The sequence below is a fragment of the Chlamydotis macqueenii genome, chromosome 3 (genome assembly GCF_036417535.1).
Source record: "Chlamydotis macqueenii isolate bChlMac1 chromosome 3, bChlMac1.mat, whole genome shotgun sequence".
Taxonomy (NCBI): domain Eukaryota; kingdom Metazoa; phylum Chordata; class Aves; order Otidiformes; family Otididae; genus Chlamydotis; species Chlamydotis macqueenii.
In genome coordinates, this window is record NC_141558.1 from 111806512 (window position 1) to 111831152 (window position 24641).

The 24641-nt window shown below is 43.1% G+C and overlaps 1 protein-coding gene across 1 annotated transcript in view; it reads right to left on the reverse strand.

The window, feature by feature from the left end:
- The window catches only part of EZR (ezrin), a 40073-nt gene extending 15654 nt beyond the window's left edge, over positions 1-24419 (reverse strand). Inside the window, exons 1-3 of the mRNA XM_086743516.1 lie at positions 24247-24419; positions 23949-24036; positions 6200-6283 (exon numbers count right to left, since the gene is read on the reverse strand). Of these exons, the coding sequence (XP_086599642.1) occupies positions 6200-6283; positions 23949-23960 (96 nt within the window). The 5' untranslated portion in view covers positions 23961-24036; positions 24247-24419. The remainder of the gene's footprint in view (positions 1-6199; positions 6284-23948; positions 24037-24246) is intronic.
- Positions 24420-24641: the final 222 nt, after the last annotated feature.

A 24641-nucleotide genomic window follows, 5' to 3' on the forward strand; every position in this document is an offset into this window, starting at 1 on the left:
ACCAAGGATTATTTGGCTTGAAGAAACAACTGAGGGATGCTTCGCACAGCTGCTGCAGTAAGCTCCTTGTGCAGTTTTGAGAATTAAAACAAGCTGCAAGTATTCTGAGCCAGGGGTATTCTTTTTTTTTTAAACTCACGCAAAGGCTGGCTTTGAAGGACAAAAATACTGATGGCCCAATATTAGGACAAATTTAATTTCATATATGGTAAATACTAACAACACGAAAGATCCATTGGCTGGATGGCACACTTACTAGTGAAAATAGTCCTGTTTGGACACGTTCCTTTTCCTCAGTGGAGCAGATAGCCTAACAAGTTCCTGACCTCGTCCTGCTTGTACTTATAGCCCAGTAGTTTGCTGCTAGCTCTTCTACCTGTAAAGCTGTGCTCTAGACAGAGCAGAGATCTGGAAAGATCCACTACGTACATATCTGGATCACGTCCTTGATGTTATTTGCAGAACAGACCCTCAAGAAGTGATGCAGGTATTACCATAGGGAGCTGAACTGAGTGGAAGGCAAAAGCTTTTTAAAACTACTTTGCAAGTTAGGACAGTGCGACAGACTCTTAAAGCACGTCGTTACACATGCTTCAACAAGTTTAAGATCTCAACCAAGGATCTGTTTCACCCTCCCCATTTTACAGTATTGCTGGAGACACTCTGGCTGGAGAGCAGACGAGAGAGACACTGATTTTAGGACACTTAATCTGTTTTTGCTCTTGTTTTCCTTAAATTTTCTTAATGGTTAGCTAGAAGCCAGTAGTCTATACCTGTGTTGACCTTGGCTGTACCCCAGGTGCCCAACGCCACTCTGTCACTCCCTCTCCTCAACTGGACAGGGGAGAGAAAGCATGAAAGGCTCATGGGTCAAGATAAGGACAGGGAGAGATCGTTCAGCAATTACCATCATGGACAAAACAGACTCAACTTGGGGAAATTAGTTTAATTTATTACCAATCAAATCAGAGTAGGATAATGAGAAATAAAACCAAATTTTAAAAACATCTTTAAAAACATCTTTCCCCCATCTCTCCCTTCTTTCTGGGATAAACTTTACTCCCAATTTCTCTGCCTCCTCCTCCCAGCAGCACAGGGGGGGACAGGGAATGGGGGTTGTGGTCAGTTCTTCACACATTGCCTCTGCTACTCCTTCCTCCTCAAGGCGAGGACTCCTCATGCTCTTCCCTTGCTTCAGCACAGGGTCCCTCCCACAGGATGCAGTCCTCCATGAACTTCTCCAATGTGAGTCCTTCAGATGGGCTGCAGTTCTTCACAAACTGCTCCAGCGTTGGCCCCTTCCATGGGGTGCAGTCTTTCAGGAACAGACAGCTCCAGCGTGGGTCCCCTGTGGGGTCATAATCCCTGCCAGCAAACCACTCCAGCGTGGGCTCTTCTCTCCACAGGGCCACAGCTCCTGCCAGGATCCTGCCCCAGGGCAGGCTTTCCACGGGGTCACAGCCTCTTTTGGGCATCTGCCTGCTCCAGCACGGGGTCCTCCATGGGCTGCAGGTGGGTCTCTGCTCCATGGGCTGCAGGGGCACAGCAGGCCTCACCATGGGCTGCGGAAGAATCTGTGCTCCAGCGCCTCAAGCACCTCCTCCCCCTCCTTCTTCACTGACCTTGGCATCTGCAGGGTTGTTTCTCTCCCATATTCTCACTCCTCTCTGGCTACATTTGCTGTTGCGCAGGGGTTTTTTGTTTCCCTTCTTAACTATGTTATCCCAGAGGGACCTCCATTGTCACTGACGGGTTTGGCCTTGGCCATCTTGGCCATCTTGGAGCCGGCTGGCATTGGCTCTATAGGACACGGGGGAAGCTTCTGGCAGCTTCTCACAGAAAACACCCCTCTAGCCCCCCTGCTACCAAAATGTTGCCAGGCAAACCCAATACATTCCACCCTTCACCTCTGTGAATCACATATTTAAGAGTTACCATTAAAATCCACATTCTTCACAAGCTTCACTCACATCAACAAAAAAAAAAAAAAAAAAAAGAATTCCCCACAAAAGAAAAAATCAAGACACAACACCACTACCAAAGGACAGTAGACAATCTACACACAATCCACTGTTCCTCCCTTCACAATTACAACAATCGAAATTCCCCACAATCATCCTGCTCTCTAACACTGTTCAGCCCATGTTTTGCCCACTACCTCTCCCAATTACTATCCTTATCTTGAACTCCTCATGCTCCTCATTTCTCCCCCTCTACTCTGCCCTGGTGAGACCCCACTTGGAGTACTGTGTCCAGTTCTGGAGCCCCCAACATAAGAAGGACATGGACCAGCTAGAGAAGGCCCACAGGAGGGCCACAAAGATGATAAGAGGGCTGGGGCACCTCTCCCCTATGAGGACAGGCTGAGAGAGTTGGGGCTGCTCAGCCTGGATGCTCCTGGGAGACCTTATAGCGGCCTTCTAGTACCTAAAGGGAGCCTACAAGAAAAATGGAGAGAGGCTGTTCAGTAGGGCCTGTTGTGATAAGACGAGGGGTAATGGTTTTAAAGTAGAGGGAGGTAGATTTTGATTGGATATTAGGAAAAAAATTTTTACACTGAGGGTGGTGGAACACTGGAACAGGTTGCCCAGAAAGGTGGTGGAGGCCCCATCCCTGGAAACGTTCAAGGCCAAGTTGGATGGGGCTTTGAGCAACCTGATCTAGTTGGGGATGTCCCTGCTCCTTGCAGGGGGGTTGGACTAGATGGCCTTTAAAGGTCCCTTCCAACCCAAACCATTCTATGATTCTATGCTCCACATCAGGCACCAAGAAAGACTGTGGTGGGTTGACCCTGGCTGGACACCAAGTGCCCACCAAGCTGCTCTATCACTCTCTTCCTCAGCAGGATGTGGAAGAGAGAAAATAAGATGGAAAAAACTTGTGGGTCAAGATAAAGGCAGTTTAATAAAGCCAAAGCAAAGGCCACACACAGAAGCAAAACCAAAACATTTATTCTCTACTTTCCATCAGCAGGAAATGTCCAGCAGCTTCCCAGGAAGTAGGGCTTCAGTGGGCACAGTGATGACTCCAGAAGACAAATGTTGTAATAACGAATGTCCTCCCTTCTCCTCCTTTCTCTTAGCTTTTATTGCTGAGCAGACATCACATGGTATGGAATATCCCTTTGGTCAGTTTGCGTCAGCTGTTCCTGCCTATGTACCCTCCCAAAATCTTGCCCATACCTAGGGGAATGTTGGAGAGACAGCCCTTATGCTGTGTGAGCACTGCTTAGCAGTAACCAAAACGCTGGTGTGTTACTAACACCCCTCTAGCTACCAATACAAAGCACAGCACTATGAGGGCTGCTATGGGGAAAATTAACTCCATCTCAGCCAGACCCAATGCAACCTGGAAGCCAGAGCTTCCTGGGGCTGGTGAGGGAGACAGGGAAAAATGCATTACTGTTTGTGTAGCATTTCTGATCAAGAAGCAAGCTACAAAGTTTAGTGATATGAGTAGACCAAGAAAATTGCATAGTAGTATGAAAAATGTCACTAAGCAAGCATAAAAAGCTCAGCGCCTATTAGTTGAGGAACTGCAGCAGCTTCATAACTAGACACTGTGGGCTATATTCAGTAGACTATGGTTTATATATTCTGCTTCAGCAGGGCCATAAGTTACAGTGAACTAGAGTTTATGTTAAGAAAGGAAACCCCAACAAACAAAAAAACCCCAAACCCCACAACTTTTAAAAGAGAGCTGAGGTCTGAAAACGCTTGAGCCTTTACTTGACTAAAATTCCTCTTCCCTCCAACCTCCAAAGGGGCTTATTTCACCACAGAACAGGCAAGTTTTCTGACAGCTATATATATTTTTAAATGAACTGTGCTTTACCCAATCTAGCAGAAAAGCAGGAGTCTGTTGAGCATGGTACTTCCTATTGCACAAAAAAAAAAAAGTGTTGCAACTCTGTTAAAATCACGAGTTGCATAAATCAAGCAGTTATCAGGTCATTATCTCTGGATGTCCCTTGCAACAGAAAAAGTACACTTTCTCTATAAATCAAGTTAGAAAGCTTGCAGAAGTTATGACCTCTCAAGTTCTTCCTAAAACCTAAAGGCAAGAAAGGAGAAAGCATTAAGCTAAACGCTACAATTTGACTATTTGAGTTCCAATACAGAGACATGAATGTTTTAGTCTGTATTCTGGGAATGGTTTGTAAGCTTCCTCCACAGCAAAACAATGCAGCAGAAACTCTGCACAGGTCTGACTTGAGCAGAGCTGAACTCAATACATGGATGTTTGCACAATTTTCCCCTTTCTGCAAAAGCCAGCTGTAATCCACTTTACACACAGGATAGACTTGTGCTAGCGAAGCCTAAAGCGCAAGGGCACTGTTGGAGTAGTTTTGCTAGCTGGCAGCCAGGCCAAGAAACCATCTTGTGGTTTTTAAAAATAGCCTGCTGCTTCAATGCTCTTTTCCCCCACAGCGGTTCTGCAGTTCAAGTTGGGCCACTCCCCACACCTGCAAAAACCTGTTGCCTCCATAGGCTTTATCGGTGCGTAAACTTCATCTGAGATAAGGGCCTAGTTAAAGGCTTGCGCAGCACAAGTGAAGAGAGGATGTCAGAACATTTGCAGCTAAACACGTGGTCTTCACCTTCCCTGGTTTTGTGCTGCACACTTAAAACAGTCTTCTCTTGATGTTTTCTTCTCAGAGATGAAACCTGAGTTTTCTGTTTTGGGTTAACATGGAAGGGGCTGGGGCAGGAAGTTACCCTGATTGAAGAGTTATCAGCAGTGAATGGAAGATCAAACACGGCATGCTGGTTCCACAAAAATGCAGGTTTCATAGGCACTTCACCAAATTTCCAGTCAATGAATACTTGACGTTTATCCCACATCAGTAAAAATTAAAAGGAATTAAATTTAATGCTAAACACAATTTGTAGTGCTCTGTTTTGTACTCTGAAGTTCCTTTCACTCCCTTCAAGAACTCACTAAGTGTGGGGTTTTTTGTTTGTTTGTTGGGGGTTTGGGTTTGTGGGGGTTTTTTGTTTGTTTGTTGGGGGTTTGGGTTTGTGGGGGTTTTTTGTTTGTTTGGTGGTTTGTTTTGGTTTTTTTTTTGTTTTTTTTTTTCCTTGAAAAGTACTTCTCACTGCACAGCAGTCACCATAAGGCCTAGCAAGTCCTAGCTAGCTCGCTGAAATGAGAAACTATACCAACAAAAGCTCAGAAAGAATGGACATTGTTTAGCCAGTTCCGCCTACCTGAGTTAAAGCTCAACAACTTTTTGCTATCAAGGGACAGGGAGAGAAGCGCAAAGGAATTGCTGTAACACTTCGTAAACAGCTTAATATGTGTAACTGATGTCTGCATAGATCGATTCTTAGCTTTCAAGGTTCCAGCAGGAATAGCTAGAATGAGCTTTTTAAAAAAATTTTCTGCGGAAATCTAAGCCTTGCTCCAGTTTTATATGAGCAAGCTACTGAAGAAAACAATAATAAAGTTTTACAAAGTACTCTTTGTTTATTTCAGTTGTCTTTATCTGGCTTTGCAGGTCCATCTCCAAATAAACCTGCATATTGTTAATGCAGCAGCAGGAAGAATAACAGTAAGGGAGGAGAGTCTTGGCTACTATTGCCCTCCACTTCCCTAGGAACCCCCAGAGGCAGGCTGGGCAAGTCTCTGCTCCATCTTGCTGCACAGGGGCTTCTTACAAGGCATGTTGCTATAGTTGCTGCATGGAGATCACAAACTCATCTGGTTTTCCAGTAGTTTGGCAAACTCAAACACCTGTGGCAACTGACTGCCTCCAACCCAGCTTCTGAACAAATGCAGCTACACCTACACCTTCATCAGCCATCTGAAGATCTGATTCTGAAGAGTTTTCTGCACAGGGACATTTCAACTTTAGAATTTAAGACATAAATGAGAGCTAAGCTGTATTTCAAAGCAAGAGGTGCATTTTTTACATGCTACCTATGCTGTCTAGACATTTTAGATCCCTTACAACACTTCATCATCCAACACCGCTAGGAAGACAGGTTTCACTAGAACATAACATACCTGCAAGGATTTTTGCTTTTTTCTTTTACCGTGATGGAATTTAGAGATCTTAGTTCAGACCAGGGCCTTTTGATTAGAACGTGGGGAGAAGAAAGGTAGGTAGGTTTGGAATCCAGTCTTAAGAAAACATTATAGTCCAAAATGTACTCCAAGCTTAAACAACAAGAGCCCATACCAACCCTTGACTGACCTGGTCAAACAGCTGTTTGCCTGTAGTGTTTGGCTGGATGGCAAACTCCAGCTCTGCATCCATAGTAACAACTCGAACATTGATCTAAGGAGAAAAACAAAAGGCATTGTTTAAGATATATTGAAAGCAATTTCTCAGTGTTAACAGAGCACTTTGTGTACAATACCGTCTCCACACTTCGATGCACTACTGTAACCTCTACAGGATACACACTCAAGCCCCAATTAGATTTGTGTTATCACACAAGCAAACTTAATTGGGACACCGACTTTGCTGTCCTATCCATATTGCTTTGCAGGTTTTCCTACTCAACACAGGATTGGACTGAGCTTCTGGTTAAACTAGAGTGCATTTTAGAGTTGACTATTTCCAGGCCTAAACTCCCTTGGAATAAGAGCTCCTGTGAGCACGCAACATAGCTGCCTGCAGGCCATCCCTTGGATTACGAAAGGCCCTAATGACTAAATTAAATTTAAGACTTATAATTTAACTTCCATTTATATTAGGGCTGGAATTAATCTGAGGTTTTAAAGGCAAAAGGTTGCAGATTATTCTTACGAAGCAATCAGCACTAACCCGATAAACGTTCATTCTTTCCCTCGTAAAAATCTACTCGGCACATAAAAACAGCAGTTATGGGTACTGAATGGTACCACAGGGCAAGAGTTCACTAAGCTATTGCTGTCAGCGAAGAAACAACATAACCAGATTTACTGCAACGGCAGAAGTAGACTGCAAGACAGAAGTTACTACTGTATGCAGAAGGCAAGGCTGTTTAATGACTAGAAAAAGTCTATTAGCAGTTAATCAGGAGGCAAAAGCAGCAACTAAGCTTGCAGGGAACAGCATAAGGACCAGCAAAATGGCAAATCAGGAGAGGATTATCTCTAACTGATCCTAACTATTCTGACTACAGAAGAGTATACTGCCTGCAATACTATACTATATCTCAAAAAACCCAACAACCCCAAAACAAATAAAAAATCCAGACTGGGATGGATGATCATGCAGTGTAGTTCTACTAACAAGTTAGATCTGTAGCTTAGTATTTCAAAAGGAAGAGAAGAAAAAGTGGACATGTAAACACAAGGCCAGACAACCAGCTGGCAAGCTACAGGTAGGTAAGGTTTCATTACAATTTCCCAACGCTTTATAAATGTCACATTACAGAAAGCCAGGAGAGCCTGCTACAGCTGCAGCACTGACTCCCAGCACATCGCCACACGTTTGAAGAAATGAGAGGGAAGGGCAGAAGAGGAATAGGAACACTCACTGTGAAGCCTTGACATTGCAGCAGTTTCTGGTCAGTTAATTCTGTATATTTAAACTCTAGGATAAATGTCAGGTAAAACAATGGTACAGTTAACACAGAACTGTGAATAAAACAAATTGCCTCAGCTAGTTTTAATCAAATATACCAGAAAATGTTGTATTCCTTTTTTAGAGACATGTAGACATCAGTGTCTTCTAGCCTTTAGAGTTGTTTCTTTCTCCTGCTGTTTCCCAGAGGACAGAGGACCCTCCTATAGAAAGATGACTGAAGACAGTTTCCAAGTGATGGAACCCCAGAACTGAACCAGGGAAGACAACTGCTTAGGTGCTCTATGACTTTCAAGCAGTATGTAAAGCAGTATCCTTTAGATTAGGATTGCTTTTTTTTTTAAAAAAAAAAAAAAAAAGTCTTCTAAAGCAACAAGAAAGAACGAGCAAGAAAGGTTTCTAAGAACTCCTTTTCCTAACTGTAGCATTTGGGTTCCATAATGGAGCATGGAAGTATGCTTAAGGTTTTCTTCCTGTGCCTTAAGAACCAAAGGTTTCCCAAATAGTGTTTCCAGCGTAAGAAGGGAGGGCAAGTTCAGATACCAAATTCTCAGGAACAGCAAGGCTGCAATTCCAAGATGTGACCTTAAAAAGCTCCTGTTGCTTAATCCCTCTCAACAATAAATCCCTAATCATATTCTAATCCCTTTCTACCCCCTTCAAGAAAACATATGCTCGTAATCTGCAGTTTTATATTGTGCAAGTTATTTGTACTTCTGGCTGAAACACCACAGTGGTGTAAAATAAGTATCACTTTACAAGCTAAAGAACTTGAAAGAATGTGCTTCCACTCCTTACCAGAAAACCTGCAGGATGTTGGCTGAGCACACAACTCCAGCTGGTACCAGTACATAGTCTTTTACTCTATCTCCTTAGTGGTTACTTGCTAGTAAAAAAAAAAAGGTAAACTCCTTAGTTTAGGGGAATACCCTGCATTACTTCAACCCTAAAAGACCTTTCTGGATACAATCCCCTTCCTAAAGGATCAGCTACAGAGTGAGCTATTTAGTGCTAAAGCCACATACCTGCTACATCTTTTGAAAATTACTTTAGTGTTAAGACCAAAAATTGAAATAATCTGCTTTCCACTTCAACCATTTAAAGCCATAAGCACGCAGGAACATGACTGCTTAGTTATCCAGAAAGCTTTCAAGGACACTTCAGGCATGTGGTAAAGGCTGATTTCTGTCTTCATAAAGGGCTGAACAACCAGCACGATAAAGAGGAATTTCCTCGTGTGCCCTGAGACAAGCTGCTGGACACATGACAAGCAGTGCAAGAAGAGACAGGGCCTCAAGCAGTTGTCATGTCAATGACTTGATGACTGCCCAGAAAAAATCCTCTGAGTCTCCTTCCTGCCATATTAAGTCCTCTTGCTTCTCATCTCCAAACCTTCAGCTTGATTTCAAGAACATAATGGTTTTAACAGTGTTTCTAAACAAATGTCCTGCAACCACTCCACGTAAGCTTTCAGCCACAGAGAAGCTGTTAGTGAAGCAGGCAAACAGAGCTCAACCCACTAGAAACCCTGATTTAGACAGTCTGAAGAAATCTTGATGTCTGTTAGAATCATAGAATAGTTTGGGTTGAAAGGGACCTTTAAAGGTCATCTAGTCCAACCCCCCTGCAAGAAGCAGAGACATCTCCAACCAGATCAGGTTGCTCAGAGCCCCGTGAGACACAATCAGTTTGGCATTCAGCTCAGACCACATGAAACTCCCTATGGTGCCAAGACGATCAAATCAAAACCCAAGATGCTAATCAATATTGTTGGGGAGGAAAACAGGGAATAACTCAGACTAATTAATATCAACCACAAAAAGAGCAAGACACAGTTAAGACAACGTTCAGAACTGAAGTTGTGCTTACCCTGTGTAGGCAAGGCAGGTCAAATCCTACCAAATCCTAGCAGTACCCCAGGACAAAATTGAAGCCATAACCAAAAAAGAAAGCAGTTTTTGATTGTTTCAGAAGACAGGTGTGTGGATGGGGGAGAAGAGCACATGGTTGTCATACATGCAATAAGGGTTTTTAAATGCACATAGCATGCTAAAAATCCTAGACAGTAAGTTGTAACTTCCTTCTCAACAGGCCAATGCCATAACGCTTCAGGATTACACTTCTATGTCCGAGACTAACATACTTAAAATGAATGACAAGTAGGACCTTAGAAGGTTTGCTTGTGCGTATGAAAACATTATGGAACACAAGGTTTTCCTCTTCCCCTTCTTAGGATGCATAAAATTGCTAACAAATTTGATCCAGAGGGAAAAAAACATGCTGTTGAAAGGGCAATGCCATTTGCATTATAAGGAAAAAAAAAAAAAAAAAGCTCAATTAACCATAAGACGCAACAGAAACTGAGAAACTTACTACACCAAATGACTGAACTTTAATTCCATGACTTCAGACTGTTCACATTACCTATCTTTCCAACTGGCACAAGGGAGTGGAAGCAAGATGAAAGATGGAACTGGAGAGAACTTCAGAATATAGTTTAAACAATGGTAATGCTATGAGAAGTTTTAGTACTAGAAGTTACAGTAGTTAGAATTCCTTGCTCTAGCAATGCCCTCAAGTCATGCATTTGTTCTTACATTTTTTGGGTTTTTTTTGTTTCGTTTTGATTTGTTTGTTTGTGGTTTTTTTTGTTAAGACATTATCTCTTCTAACTCTAATGCAGTAGATCAATCTATAAGACATTGGAGTCTTCCAGAAACCATGCACTAAACAGTAACTAACTTGGAAAATGAAAGTGTCATTTGAAAAACCTTCAGAAATAGTCTCTTAAGGAGGCAACACATTGCCAACCAGCTGAGTGGCAACACTTTCTCTGTGTAAGATCCAAGATCTAGACAGGAACTCAAGATGACATTGCCTCCTCAATCCCTTCCTCTCATAAGCACCCAGTTTCCAGGTATATTGGATACCATGCACGCAGAGGCAGGTTTGTTCGTTTTTTTTTTTTTTTTTTTTCTCTAAAGTCTGACTCTCAGGCTATAGCCTGTTGGTCCAGAATTTGTCTCTGGTTGCAGGTAACAGGGTATCTTTGAAGTTAACCATTCCCTTTCTGATATTGCAGCTCTACTGCAAAACATCCTACACTGAAGGGGAAAGGGCAAGCAGAATAGAAAAAAAAACCACAGCCTTTACACACAGTAAGCAGTCATGGATATTTTGCATCTTGGTGCGTGACATCTAATACACCTTAAGTTCGCTTGCATAACAAAATAGTTTAGTGAAACCACAAAGTTGTGCAAGTCATTTAAAATACCGTACAATTTACTTCCAGTGAATACGTAAGATAAAGGGCAGTAAATACCAACTTTTACCCATACACACAAGACAAACTAGTACTTGAAGTGGTGCATATCATTATCATTATGCAGCTCTAAACGCCACAGACAATGCTCAGGAATGTTTTCTTCCTCTCTCCAAGGAGGGATAAAGACCAGATTCTCTTAAATAGCAGGTTTACAAGTGCGAATGCTAGAGAAGTATCTTTCCAAGTGGTGGCAATTAGCAGTGTCACAGTGAAGAAATCTAGATAGGCATGCCTTCTTTCTTCAGTCACTGGATGTCTAGAAATCCCAGGCAAGTAGCTACTACACGTAAGCAGGCCAACGGCATAGCGCAAGGGCGGATAAGGGGTTCTGAAGCGCTGTACCTGCACAGCTCATACTGTGCAAAACAGCACGCAGGCCTGTTAAGGTTTCTTGCACACACACAAACTGACCATAGAGCATATGGACATGCTTGTGTCTTAACGAACAATAAGAGAAAGCAGTGGTATCAAGAATACCAGTAAGAAAGCAGTAGTATTAAGCTTGCATCCTCACTTCTGCAGGTCTACTCTTCCACCACACAAGCAATAACTACTCTTGTACTTGTAATGAAGGGCAAAAAGCTTGCCTGTTATGAGTTGCAATGCATCTGCACAGACAAAGTAATCGCATTTCAACCTTAGCAACCAGACCTGTTCATAGGTGTGTGTAGTGATTAGGTATCTGGTAACAGGAACAGCAATTTCACACAGCAGCATCAGAAGGGCACTGGAACTGCTCTCTATTCTTCCTCCTTCCACACATTAGTGTTCATTGAAACCAAGCCCAACAATAAAGAAATATATTGTGTTAACTAATGGAGTAACTGTAGTCCCAGCTCCTGGAAGCTATTTTGGGAAAATCTGCAGCTTTGATTAGGGAAAAAAAGTCCTAGAGGCTTCAGAGCTCAGAGCTGACCTACTAACACTTCAGTGTCTACATTTCTCTGTCCTCCACAAGTTACTTAAGTCAATGGCTAATGGTTCAGAAACTGTGAAGAGGAAAGGAGAACTCTGGGAGAGCAAGTAGCATGAATAAATCAAGCAACTAGAGAAACATTAGTTCAATTTACTATAATATTCTTTAGCACTTATGAACACCAACATGTTGAGAATACGGCACGTACAGGCAGTTCTGTTCTTCTCTGACAGAATAATCTTCCTGATGGATCAAACCTCATCTAGTAACATATCTGCTGTGGTCCCATATGACATAGACTAGGTATACAACAAAACTGAGCCATGCAAAATTACAACCAAACGACAAGTTGTACACCTAAATTCTCCATATCTTCTTTCAAAGCAGGAGAAAGCGTCGTGAATATAAAGCAAATGATCCTGGCTACTGCAGGATTGCCAAAGCACAACTTCCTTCCCACCTGGGCTCAGCACCTTCATCTTGCTGGAACTACAGCAGGGACACATTCTGACCTTTTCATAGCAGGCCAAGGTCTTGAAAGGGGGACATGAGTGTGGTGAGGTAGAGGGAGTAAGAAAATGCAGTTAGCTATTCTCACAGAGTGCACTTACAAGTTCACAAACAGCACCTTGTCAAGAATGAAAAATAAACAGGGCTGGAATTCAAAGATCTTGCTAGATCTGAGAAATAGTTACAGGTGTTACACTTGAAGAGGTGAGAATGGACAAGAGGTGAGAATGGACAAGAGGCAGACAAAGAGATGAACAAATTACAGGCTTGCAAACAATGGGCTATAGCAGGACTGTAGACAAGGATGTGGTCTATTATAATCCCCAGAAAAACACCACATTTCCTGGTGTGATACTATTGCACAGAAAGAAAAATTACAGTCTTGAGTGTATTTGTCACCAGAAGCATTACAGAGGGTGACTGTTCTGTTCTGATTGCCTGATGACTTGCTAGCTGGAATGCTGTCATCCAAATTTTAATGCTTCTTTTGGAAGGGAGTAAGTTAATCAAGGAAAGCCTGCACTAATCTGCAGCTCAGGTGGCTTTCGGTTCATTGCATGGGTTTGTTTTTTTTTGTTTTTTTTTTTGTTTCAAGCTGGAGTTGGTTTGTTAGCACAGCACTGATCTCTTCCAAATGGGAGCTGTCCGAAACATGAAGTGTTTGTGGAAAGACAGCAATTTTTAAACTCACAAAGACAAAAACACCAAAAAGCCTTATTACCTTGCAGGCTGGGTAACAGGAAAGGAAACAAAAATTACTGAAGTGGTAAGATATTGGCATACTATATAGCCACTTCCATGCAGCCTTCAGAAAACATAGGTTCAAGCCCTCCCCAGTGCTTAATTTTTATGATTTAAAGGATCTCCAAGAAGCTAAAACGAGAAGGCAAATGACAAACCTGCATCTTCTCTTCTATGGGAAGAACAATCTGATTCCTATGAAAGTAGAAAAGAGATGTACAGCACAACACTGAAGGAAGCCTTTCAGTAGCAGCCCCACACTCTCTCCCCTGCTCCCACACCAGAATCCCTTCTGCACTACCTGCCCAACACTTAGCATTTCAGAGGGCAGCAGGAGCACAGCAAAATAGGCCCGAGTGCTCCCTTCTGGACCGCGGACTGCAGAGCGCATAGCTTGCTGAGAAGGGAGAAAAACAGCCTCATCAGTTGACAAAATATGAAAGGGGACAGCCTCATTGGCATGCACTTGAGTGACATGGCGAGCTCATTGCACCCATTTAACTGACCCAGTTTCTCAGCATACCGTGGTAAATCAAAAAGATCTGGCTGCAAACAGAAGGACGCGTTCCATTTACAATCTCATTGTGTTAAACATTGCTTCCTCATCGCAAATAAATGGGAACGTTCAGTCGCGTCCCACTGGAATTCCTCTGAGTCTATGAAGCAGTTAGGTACTGCTGCATTTGCAACAGCTAAAATTAGAGTTGACTAGGCTGGTCTTTGTTCCTTAAAACATTGCTCAACTTCCCAGGAGAAGGGGAAATACCACCGAGGGTAAATATAGCTGTCTATAATAATCTAGAAGCTAGTAGTTACTTCAAAATTATCCAGCACAGTTTTTAGCCTTAACTACTAGTCAGCTTCAATCCATCAGCTTGTACAACCATTCTTCTGTTAGTAATCCTCAGTATTTAAGAGGAGCAATATCAGCTATACCTAACTGAAATTTCTTAAGTTTACTCAAGGCAATAGGAGTACACAGGTATTTGCTGCTCCCATGCAAGGTGAAAAAGCCTTATAACAACTTACATTAAGTTTTTCTGAAGAGAGAAAAAGTACTTTGAGGCAAAGCCAAGAATAATTTTGAAGTGAAATCTGAATGCTGGACTCATTTGCATGAAGTGGGGTGGGGGGACTCACTTGAGCAGGAAAACCTTGAAAACCCAGATCTGAGAAGTCATCCAGAAATTCCAGTTTTAGCAAAGCAGGTTGAATTTTCAGAATAAACTTCCCCCTCCTTGTCAGTATACACAAACAGATCACCAGAAAGCCAACCCACTGAGTTTGGTTTTGCAGTCAGGTCACTTGACTCTTTTTGTGAGATAGCATGAAACCTTCCTTATAATTAAATACAAAGATAATCCTAGAATGTAAATTCAAACTTTTTTAGTTGATGTGCAGAAGATGCCATGCTAAAATTACACACCTGTCTCAGTTCCCTTAACCAAAGCCTGATGTACCTTCCATCAGCATATAATAACTGCATAGCAGACATCTGCATGAAAAGCTGAGAAGCAGCCATGGATGTAATCCAGTTCTTTGTCCCAGGTAAGCAATAACGCTCTGCATGCCAGAAGATCATGAAGATTTCATGCAGGTGTGGCAAGCATGCATGATGCTACATCTCTGATGGCCCTGTTTCCCAAATACCTTGGCCTCAGCCAGACTTCCAGCATTCTCCACCTCTGGTCAGTTCTGTATAGTTAACATTAGTTGTTCAGTGAAACAGTAAAACCAAGCAAGTACTCTCCCCAGGGAAGGGGAAAAAAAAAATAAAATAAAAAAGTTTTTCTCCACCCACCAAAGTTCCCCCCACTGTCTCCCAATAAGTAAACTGCATCATTCTGTCTCGAGTTAAGAAGAAACTGAAAAACTGACAGACAATTGAGATAAAATTTTACGATTCACATTTTTTTAAAAAGTAAAATTACCTAGAGACAGCCCTGTGCTCTGGTAAGACATAAAGCAACGCCGCTTTAGCCTGAAAAGCCCCAGGATGTTTTTAATGCAAAACATTTGCTCTCACTTTCTGTGAGGGATGTAGGAATGGTTTACTGGGAACATAGACAAGGTTAGAAAGCATCAGGTGTTCTGCTGAAATACATTAACTTCACTTTGAAGACTATGATGCTGTACAATACTCTGCTAGCACGGTCGGAATATCTGTGTACAAGCAGCAGTCTGTTCTTTAAAGAAGGAGCACGCAGCCAACGGCAGCAGGCTCAGCGCAGCGCTGCTGCCTGGGTGAGCTACTTGCCCTCCATGGCTGTTAGGATGAATTTTGGAACAGAGACTGCAGCAACAATAGGTCCTTTGTACCTAAAGGATAAATATAGTGGGAAGCTACGGGCCACTGGATCAAACTCCTTCACACAGACTGTTTTATCATGACAGCTGTTGCATCTAATTAAATGGAACGAAGGTGTGAGACGAAGGCTTTACACAAGAAGTTTAAAGCAAGATCCACAACCAATCCTCAAATAAGTTTTATCTCCACAAGTCACTCAGAGTCTAGAACGAATCACATCATCTTTTGTGGCCTTCCATCAGAAACATCAGCATGAGGCCAAATGCAGATAATATAGAGGTTTAAGATATCAAATTGTATTATAATTTCAGAGCCTTTCAAACAATTTCACACGTCCAATATTTATGTGAGTTAGCTACATAAAGTAGTATGATCCTTCTGCAATCCCTGCAATGGAAAATAAAAAAAAATAATTGAGTATTTTAGTCTTGATCCAGAGCACAAACACCATTTCATACCTCCGCTTGGCTTTTTCATTTGGAAATAACAGGCATACAACAATTTATGCAAAAGCTGAACTCCACAGTACCAAGTCACAACAAACAGAAGCAGAGTCTGAAAGCACAAATACTCTAAATGAAAGCTGTAATAGCCTCAGAGCTTCCCCTGAATCTGAACATCAGTCCTGGTGCCTTCTATTCCAATGCTTATGCAGAGGAATAGGTTCTAGAGAGCAATGTGCATGGAAAACTCAGAGCCATTCCAAAGGGTGAGAAGTCTGACGGATACTCACCTGGAGACCAAGCAACAACACAGCCTGTCAGCGCACAGCTCTCAACACTTTCAGCAGACCCTGTATGAACAGTACTAGCACAAGATAATCATGATTGTCCTTCTGAGGTGGAAGAGCAGCACGTTATATTGGAGCAGGGCGGGCTGTGTGAACAGAAGAGTATGACTTACTCTCTCACAGGATTATGCTCTGAGAGTTTAAGGGAACCAAGAACCAACTGTTGGAGAAGTGTTCTCAGAAACTATACTCTTCCCAGATGGAGACCTTACAGGATGCAAAGCAGTATTTTCCCCAGATGTGAGCTGGAAGAAGCTCAAGGATGTTCAAAGGCATGGAATAATTTCCATGCAAGGATCACCTAAGCTAGTTAAGACTTCTCAGTTTGGAAGAAAATTAACTGAGGCTGGGACATAAGAGCATATAAATTCATGAGTCATGTGAACAGGGTGGACAAGGACCACATGTTCATTGCTCTACCAGTAGAATAACTATAGGGCATCAACATTCTGAACAAGAAAAGTTTTTCAAATAGTGCTGTAGCAAGGAGTATTGTAGATAACCTTCATGTTCTTTGGAAAGTTATCTAGGACAGCCTTTGTTAAAGCATACTGCGGCTGCTGGAGTTCACATGGTTTCAAGGGGAGACTGGACAAGTTCAGAGAAATCCCTTTAGTAACTCATTATATAGTAACTTTCAGCCTCAAATACCTCAGCAGCTCAGAGGAAAGCAATGGTGCGTATCTTTGAAATACTCTTCCTCAGGCATCAGCTTTTGCCCAACATCAGAGGTATGCCATTACACTATAGGGGCTTTCTGCCTGACCTAGCAAGGCCAGCCATGTTCTTACAGAAGTCAAAGTGCAGAAAGAACATGAACTCCATTTACTAAAAGAGAAATAGCAGCAAAACAAGTCCCACAAGGTCCGGTAACAACATATGCTCATTCTGCATGAATCCATTTGTCAAAGAGGGATTCATTAATTTGATACCTCATCCTTCAGTTTTATCTGTTCCATAATCAGCCCCTTTCATTTTACCTCATGGACTTCGGTGGAACATACCACATGGCATTTGCGAAATCTGAGTGGGATTATGTGATGTGATCACTTCCGATAGCTTGGTAACCTTATCTACGTCCAACACATTACAATGCTTACGCTTCCCAACAAGGTACTTCAAACAGTATGCAACAGGTACTGTTTGCTCCCAGATAAAGGCAGGTCATCGCACGTCCTGGAATGTCACCTAAGCACAAAGAGATTGCTCTTGAAGTTATAGATCATACAGGAAAACTGACTGGAATGATCAGCAAAATACCCCTTCCTGACCCCTAAAACAGCTTGAGAGCTTCCAAGACGAAACTCTTCACAGGCCCTTCACTATAGACAGGTGACAGCAAACAAATACGCACCAGTGATTCCCAAAGCATTCCCAGAGCACAGTGGAGGCAGAAAAAGTAACTTTCAAAAGTTTGCCTGCTTGGCTGTATCAGTTTTTAAAGGGGGATGCTATTCCCTCCCACACTAAGATCCCTGAATCATGCAAATCCACCAACCAATTGACACCAGATACTCTGTGTACCAGAAACTTTCTACAATCACTTATCTCTACAAAGAGAAAAAGTTAAGCAAGCTAAGCTTTCACAATTAAAGTGCATTCAGCTGGATGTTAAATTATAACTTTAGCTCCCACAAAGAACTCAAAAGCCCAGATCCTACAGTACAGACTTTGAAGTCCTCCAGTGGGCCACACAGGCTAAATTCAGGCATCCCAGTATAACTGAGAGATTCTTTAATCTCTGCTTCTTCAGGTAGCACGCAGCTCATTGATCTGCTCTACGCATCTGCAGAACCGAGCAGCTCTAGACCCATTTCATAAGCCTGCTCAAGATTCATCAACTGGATGTCCATCCACTCGCATCCCCAGAGGAGCATTCCACACTGAGGTTAGAACCACCACAGCAAACATGGACATTTTCATGCAAAATCAAGAGAGGAAGAGACAGTGGTAGTGACACCTCTGAGTTTTACACAACAGCTAGAGCACTTGCTCATGAAAGTGGGAAGGAGAAGCAAGCATTCAACAACCTTCTCTCAAACAGGGCAATTCCGTACTCCCTTCTCGAAGCTAGCAGAAGACCTTGTGTAGGGGTGCCAGCACCTCCTCCATTGAGCCTGCACAGTAGGTAGCCAAATACAAGTCCTGGGTCACCAAGCAACAGTTTTCTCTTGCTTACTCAATTAGAAGATGACAGTTCTGCATTTTAATTCTTAAGACTCAGGATTTTTATTTAAATTGACAGCTGATAGTACCAGGTGCTCCTCAGTCCTAGCTGAGCGCACGGCTGCCTCTCTCATGCTTTCTCAAAAAGAAGAGCAGACGTAGAGAAGGCAGGTGATTTTTCCTCACTATGAAGTAGGAACAAGAAAGAGAAACAGAAACTGGATCTGAACAGATAAGCAATGTGGAGGCAACATGGTTAGCTGTTACACTGAGCTACACCTTGTTTTCAGCCTCACATAGCAATGATTTTCTCCCTTTCCTAGGGAAAAGGATCCCATACACCGCTCAGTAAAAGCCAGAGACTCCAGCTGCTTCTGCAAGGAGCTGTACGTCTCAACTTAGAGGCTAAGCGTTATCTAATGCTGAAACCAGGCTTCAAAGCAAGCACACAATGCAGCTAAAATACATTACTTAACACAGTGTGCAGTGCGGTTCAGTGATCTTAGGCAGCACTGCCTTCCTTCAAGGTCAACTGAGTGATTATGGGATTTACAGTGCGCATAAAGCTCTTTGGACACAGAGTGCCGAGTGCCAAACAAGAACGACACTGATGCAGGAATCTTCAGTGGTCATCAAGAAGTCTTATTCTCAAAATGCCCTGACGTACTGCAGCTTTTTTTTTTTTGTGGACAGAGGAAGACATTCATGTGGGCGGAAGAAGGGAGAAGAACAGGAAGGCTTATCTCCCCCCCTCTGCCCTTTAAGAAGGCTAAGAAATTATTTAAGTAGTGACTAACATAACAGTTAACACCCTTGATTTCGCTGTTGCAGCTAACATCCCAGAACAAACTGCCCACAGAAATGCTTACTCACCTCAGGCAGTAATTCAGGTTTTTGGCACAATTGTGAGCTCATTCTCTCATAACTTTAGTCATCTGTGAGCTGCTCCCTAAATTTACTATTAATAGAATCCTCCACCTTCAGCTGTGAGTGGGAGTTCTCACATTCGGGAAACAGAAGCTTCCTTGTGCTTCCATTTTGCACCTCGTATCAATTAAGTACACTGTATTATCTAATGTAGTGCAATTGGTGCTTACAATGAAAGGTAAGATTTTTACTCCTGACTAAATCTATAGCTATCCATAAGCTAAAAGTATTTTAATTCATTATGAGCACTTAAGGATACGAAAAAATATTTTTATTTCAGTCCAATTACAGCAATCTGCTGTGAAGAACTTGAAGATAAAACTGCTCTGTGTAGTTATAAGACACACAGTCAAGAATAAATTGGGAGTATCTGGGAACTACTATTATTATTTGTATTTAGAATAAATTCCCATCATTACACTTGCATATCTTTGGGCTATCATAAACTTTTTGATTTTTAGTGCCATCATCTATTCATAGACAGCTAAAGATTTGGCAGAAGACTTGCATACTGTCTTCAAGTTTGGGGTTTTTTTCCAGAATTAATATATATTCCATATCAAACAGGTATGGAGGACTTGTCTAACCACTTAATGCCTAACACACACTAGCACATTATTAAGAACACAAGGCTGGGAAAAATCTTTTGATTATCAGTTCCAGTTCCCCACTCCTACAGGCAGCAACATTAAATTGTGTCCTTGTCAAACTTTATCTTAAGGGAGTTTAGGTCATGGAACAGTCTCCTAATAAGACCAAGAACCAAGGGGAAGCAGATGGGGGGACACGAACGATCCCATCCACCCACAAAAAAAACAACCAACCAAACAAAAAAATCTATCAAAACCCCCCTACCACCACATACACTCAACTACTCTAATGTTTAAAAGTTTCTTAAACCAGAAATTCTGCTTAAAGCAGTTCTTCCTCTTCTTTGGCATTTAAATCCCTTACATTTTATATGGGTGAAAGAAGAGGTAGCTTGTTTAAATCGACCAGGCTAAACTAGCCAAGTGCTCTTATCAAGAGGTGGCCTTCTGCATCTAGTCATTCCAAAACCCTTCTCTAGGTTCTGCTTTGGATTTGTCTCTCCTGGACACAGATAAGCACAACCTATATTCAAGGAAAGGCCTCACTAGCACCTTCTAGTAACGCTTTCCATTGGAGAAACCCTATGCATTGCAGATGACATGGACAACAAGACAGTTACGCTATCACTGATTAATCCACATCCTCCTATCCTATATAGCAAGGGATCTTCCTCCCCAAGCCCTCCAAGTTTAAACTATTGCAATGAGACCTTATTACCCTAGTCCTTCAATCCCCTTTACGTGGTGACCCTCTACATCAGTAATACCTCCCCCTCAACAGCATGGCATTAGCAGATTTCATTAGTATGCTCAGCTTTCTGACCACCAGCCATTAGTAAAGGCATTAAAAATGGTGCTCCTGGATATTATTCACTTGTACTTTCCCTTTAGCACCAGAAGCTGTTAGACTGCATTTACTGCTGTCCTCTCTTTACACAGTTTTATATACATGCTCACAAATATTAAAAGTTCTTGTGTGACACTACATCAAGTGCTCTATTGCAAAGCTGACTTCATTTCTTGTGAAGCTTTAAGTTTTTTTCCCCAAGAAGAAACAAAAACAAAACAACAACAACAAAAAAAAAACCCCACCTTCAATAAAGTAACAGAGAATGCTGGCAGGTTAGATCAAATTAACAGGTCTATAGACCAGAGATCACGTTTCCTTCTCCGTCGGTAAGTAATGTTTATTAGCCCACAGCCATGCTGTTCTAGACACAATTTATTAGATTGGTTTGTTTTGCAGAAGGATATAATTCAGCTAAAACACCATCCAATCAATGAGTCAAACAGAAACAAACCAGTAACATGCATCTAGGAAAAACACAGAGAGCACACAGACACTCCAGTAATGAAAAGATGCAAGGCTGACCAAATAAATTTATTTAGCATTTCACTTGTTTTCAGACAACATAGCAAGATTTGGACAAGATGACATCTCTTGCACTTCCTGACATCATAATTCACTACCTGTGAAGTCTAATGAACTTCTCTACAGACCAGATGGAAATTATGCATCTGAACTGTTGATGAACTCCCAGCCACAAACCCTTATGAACCGGGCACAGGTTATATATTTATGGCTTACCTCAGACAGATCTCATTAATCTGTAACTGTTACACATGGCAGAATGTCTGTGTTAAATTATAAATTAACATTTGTCTATATTAACAAATATATTTATTTCAGAATTCTTTTCTGGACTGTTACTAAAATTTATTTTGGGCACTGTAAACATGCGTCAGCCAACTAATTGTAATTAAACATTACGCACAATCTGGAATACTGGCTTTCTAGCACTTCACTTTGGTACTCAATTAAAATACAAAATCACTAACATTCTAGTGTTAATAGACTTACTATTTGTCTACTGTGAAAGAATGAATTACAAACATGATCCGTAAGCTTTGTGCATGCACGCATAATTTTTGTTAAAACAAAAGTTTTGTATAAAGGTTTAACTTCATGGTTGGGGCGGAGTGAGGGGAGGTGTCACCAAAATTTTGCTTTCTGTCATCTTAATCTTTACTTGTACATAACTGATGATCAATGTGTCAAACCTCACCCACAGCAGCAGGAAGTCTGCCAAGCAACATCGTATTTACTTATGCCATGCAGACAAGACACATGCAAACAAGTGTAAGTAACAAATATTGCATACCCATGTCAAATACCTATCAGAAACTAAAACTGCCTCCCTGTGCGTCCCAAGAGTTCATGCCATCATTCTTCACGTATGCCAAAGGCTGTTGTCACCTTCGTCCTGAGCACAGTTCTGCCTCTGGAGTGACAGCTTTACATCCTCTCCCCCTGCTCCCTGCAAAGGGACAGGAATCCTATTTAGCTGTATTAAGACCAAATGAGCTGGGCTGGGCAGGATCCAAATCCAGTCTCAGTCTGAAGCAGCCAGACCAAACAGTGTGTTTTATTAAAACGGCCTCTGTAAAATTCCTCTTTTCAGTTTACAGTAAGACGGCAGTTAGCCTTACTGAACAGCAGACTTTTTTAAGTGCTTATACTGTACAAACTATTGACAGAGTCTTGTCTATAAATCCCAGCCAGTAGGTCACGTCTCAGAAATCATTAGAGTACAACCACCCTTCCCCAGTGGAAGTTGTTTTACATCATCCACCTTTGTTATTTACTGGCTAGTCAGCCAAGAAACAAACAAAAATTGACATCTATGAGGGAATTTGAACATAGCCATGCCAGGTAAAAGGAAAAAAAAAAAATTGCAGTTGTTTTTAAGAGATTAAAGAGTTTTTCCACACCTATCCATGGCTTCCAGTACTACTTAGGACTAAACCAGGATTTCAGATTATTCTGACCAGGATATTTCAAGAAAGCATTCTGTAATTAGCAAATGGCTAATAAGGCAGAGAGAGATTATTCACACGCAACCTCTTACAGCCATGCTTTGTAAATTATGTATGTTCTCCCACACCTGCAGAAGGGTCCTTTCAGTATATATTTTTAATATGCAGTAACATATCATCTTCTAGTGATGAAATACATCCAGGGAGACTGAAGATTTAGCAGTTCTTAAAAGGATTGAGTACTTTTTTTTTTTTTGGTAGGTTTAGAGAAACTGTACTATAAGTTAACATAAGCACTCCTTTTTTGGGGGGAAAAAAAAAAGTTAACTAACTTTAATGTTATGGTGGTAAAATATCAATTGCTTATTACCACGAAGATAAGCTTGTTTACTCCCACTTCACAGGGTGTAGCTAATACTCACATAAGTCCTCCACTGCACTGCATTTTAAGAAATATTGCCTCTATCGAAAATAGATAGCAACAACAATCTGTTCCGATTATGCTCTTCAGAGTTCAAAAGTGCGTCTGCTCCAATGACTGCTCAAAGCTTCGCATTAGGCAGTTGGTTCCTCCAGGGAATTATCGTTTCTAACCGGCAGAGTAGTAGCAGACTTTAAAACAAAACAAGCAAAAAAAAAAAAAAAATCTACTAGAAGATGGAGGGGGTGTGTATCAAGAAAAAAAAAAAAAAAAAAAGAGAGGGATGAAAGAGACAGCCAAGTTTGTTCAATTAAAAAAAAAAATAAAGAGTTTTGATAATGACTGGTAAAGACTACTGCAGAAAACTGCATTATTAATCCCTCACATTTAGTTTTTAGATCACAAAGCGGGGAAAAAAGTTTCTCCCGTGTTTAGAGACACATACACGTTTCCCGTAGATAAATACACAGGCCATGCAAACCCTCAATGGAAGCCAATGCAGTTCTGCCATCTCTCCTAAGCAGGAGCGTCATAAAACCTCTTCTTCTAAGAAGGAGGAGGGAGGTCTGTGTGTTCCCAGCGCGGGAGCGCAGCAGAAGAGGCAGCGACCCACCGCTGGGTCTCCGCAGCGGGGCTCCCGCGGCTCCTTCCCCCGCTCCGGGCCGCCTCCGTCCCGCCAGCCGCCCCATGCCCGCTCCGCTCCGGAGGGCGCCAGCTCCCTCCTCCTTCCGCGGAGAACTTCTGCGGGTGTCCGAGCTGAAAAGACCCGTCCCGTCCCAGCGAGCTCGGCCCGGCAGCGCGGTGGGCGCTTGGGTTCGGCCCTTCCAGGGCGGAGGCGGCAGGGCCCAGGGACAAGCCCACGCCGCGGCGGCGGGAAGCGCCCGGGCCAGCGCCTCCCTCCCTCTGTGCCCCACTTACCGGCTTCGGCATTTTGAGGGCTGCTGGTGCTGCTCCGACTCCTAAGACAAACGTTCATACAGCAGCTGCCTCGCTTCAGCCGAGCTCCCTGTGAGGAGGAGGAGAATGAGGAGGAAGAAGCCGCTCCCGGCCACGGCGGCAGCACAGCCCACGAGTGCGGCGCCGGCCGCCCGGCGGCGGTTAAGTACGCAGGTGGGGCCGCGGCGGTGACTCACCGCCGCCAGCCATTACCCGCCGCACCCCCCCGGCGCTTTACCGAGCGTGGCACCAGTCTCGCCCAGCCGCCGGGCACCCCCACCGGCCTCGCTTCGACGACCCCGGGGTACGGGGACGGGAGCCGGATCCGGACACTCCAGTCGCTCCTCGGTCCCTGCGGGGTGAGCGGAGGCTGGGGCCGCCCGCCAGCAGTCGGGCAACAGGTGGGCGGGGGCGGTGCTGCCGCCCCGGTAACCCGCCGGGCACAGCCGAAAGAGTCCCCGCCTCTCCTCCGTGCCCCCCCTTGCTGCGGGGAGACCCGAGCCCCCGGTACCGAGCCCAGCCGCCCTGCCCACCGCAACATGGCCGCCGGGGCGAGCCCCGCCGCCACGCCCGCACCTGCCGCCGCCGCCAGCCCAGCGGGCAGGGCCCCGCCCGGTGCGGCCCGGCGGGAACGGCGTTTCCCGAGGCGGCGGGCGGCCCGGGGAAGCAGAGGAG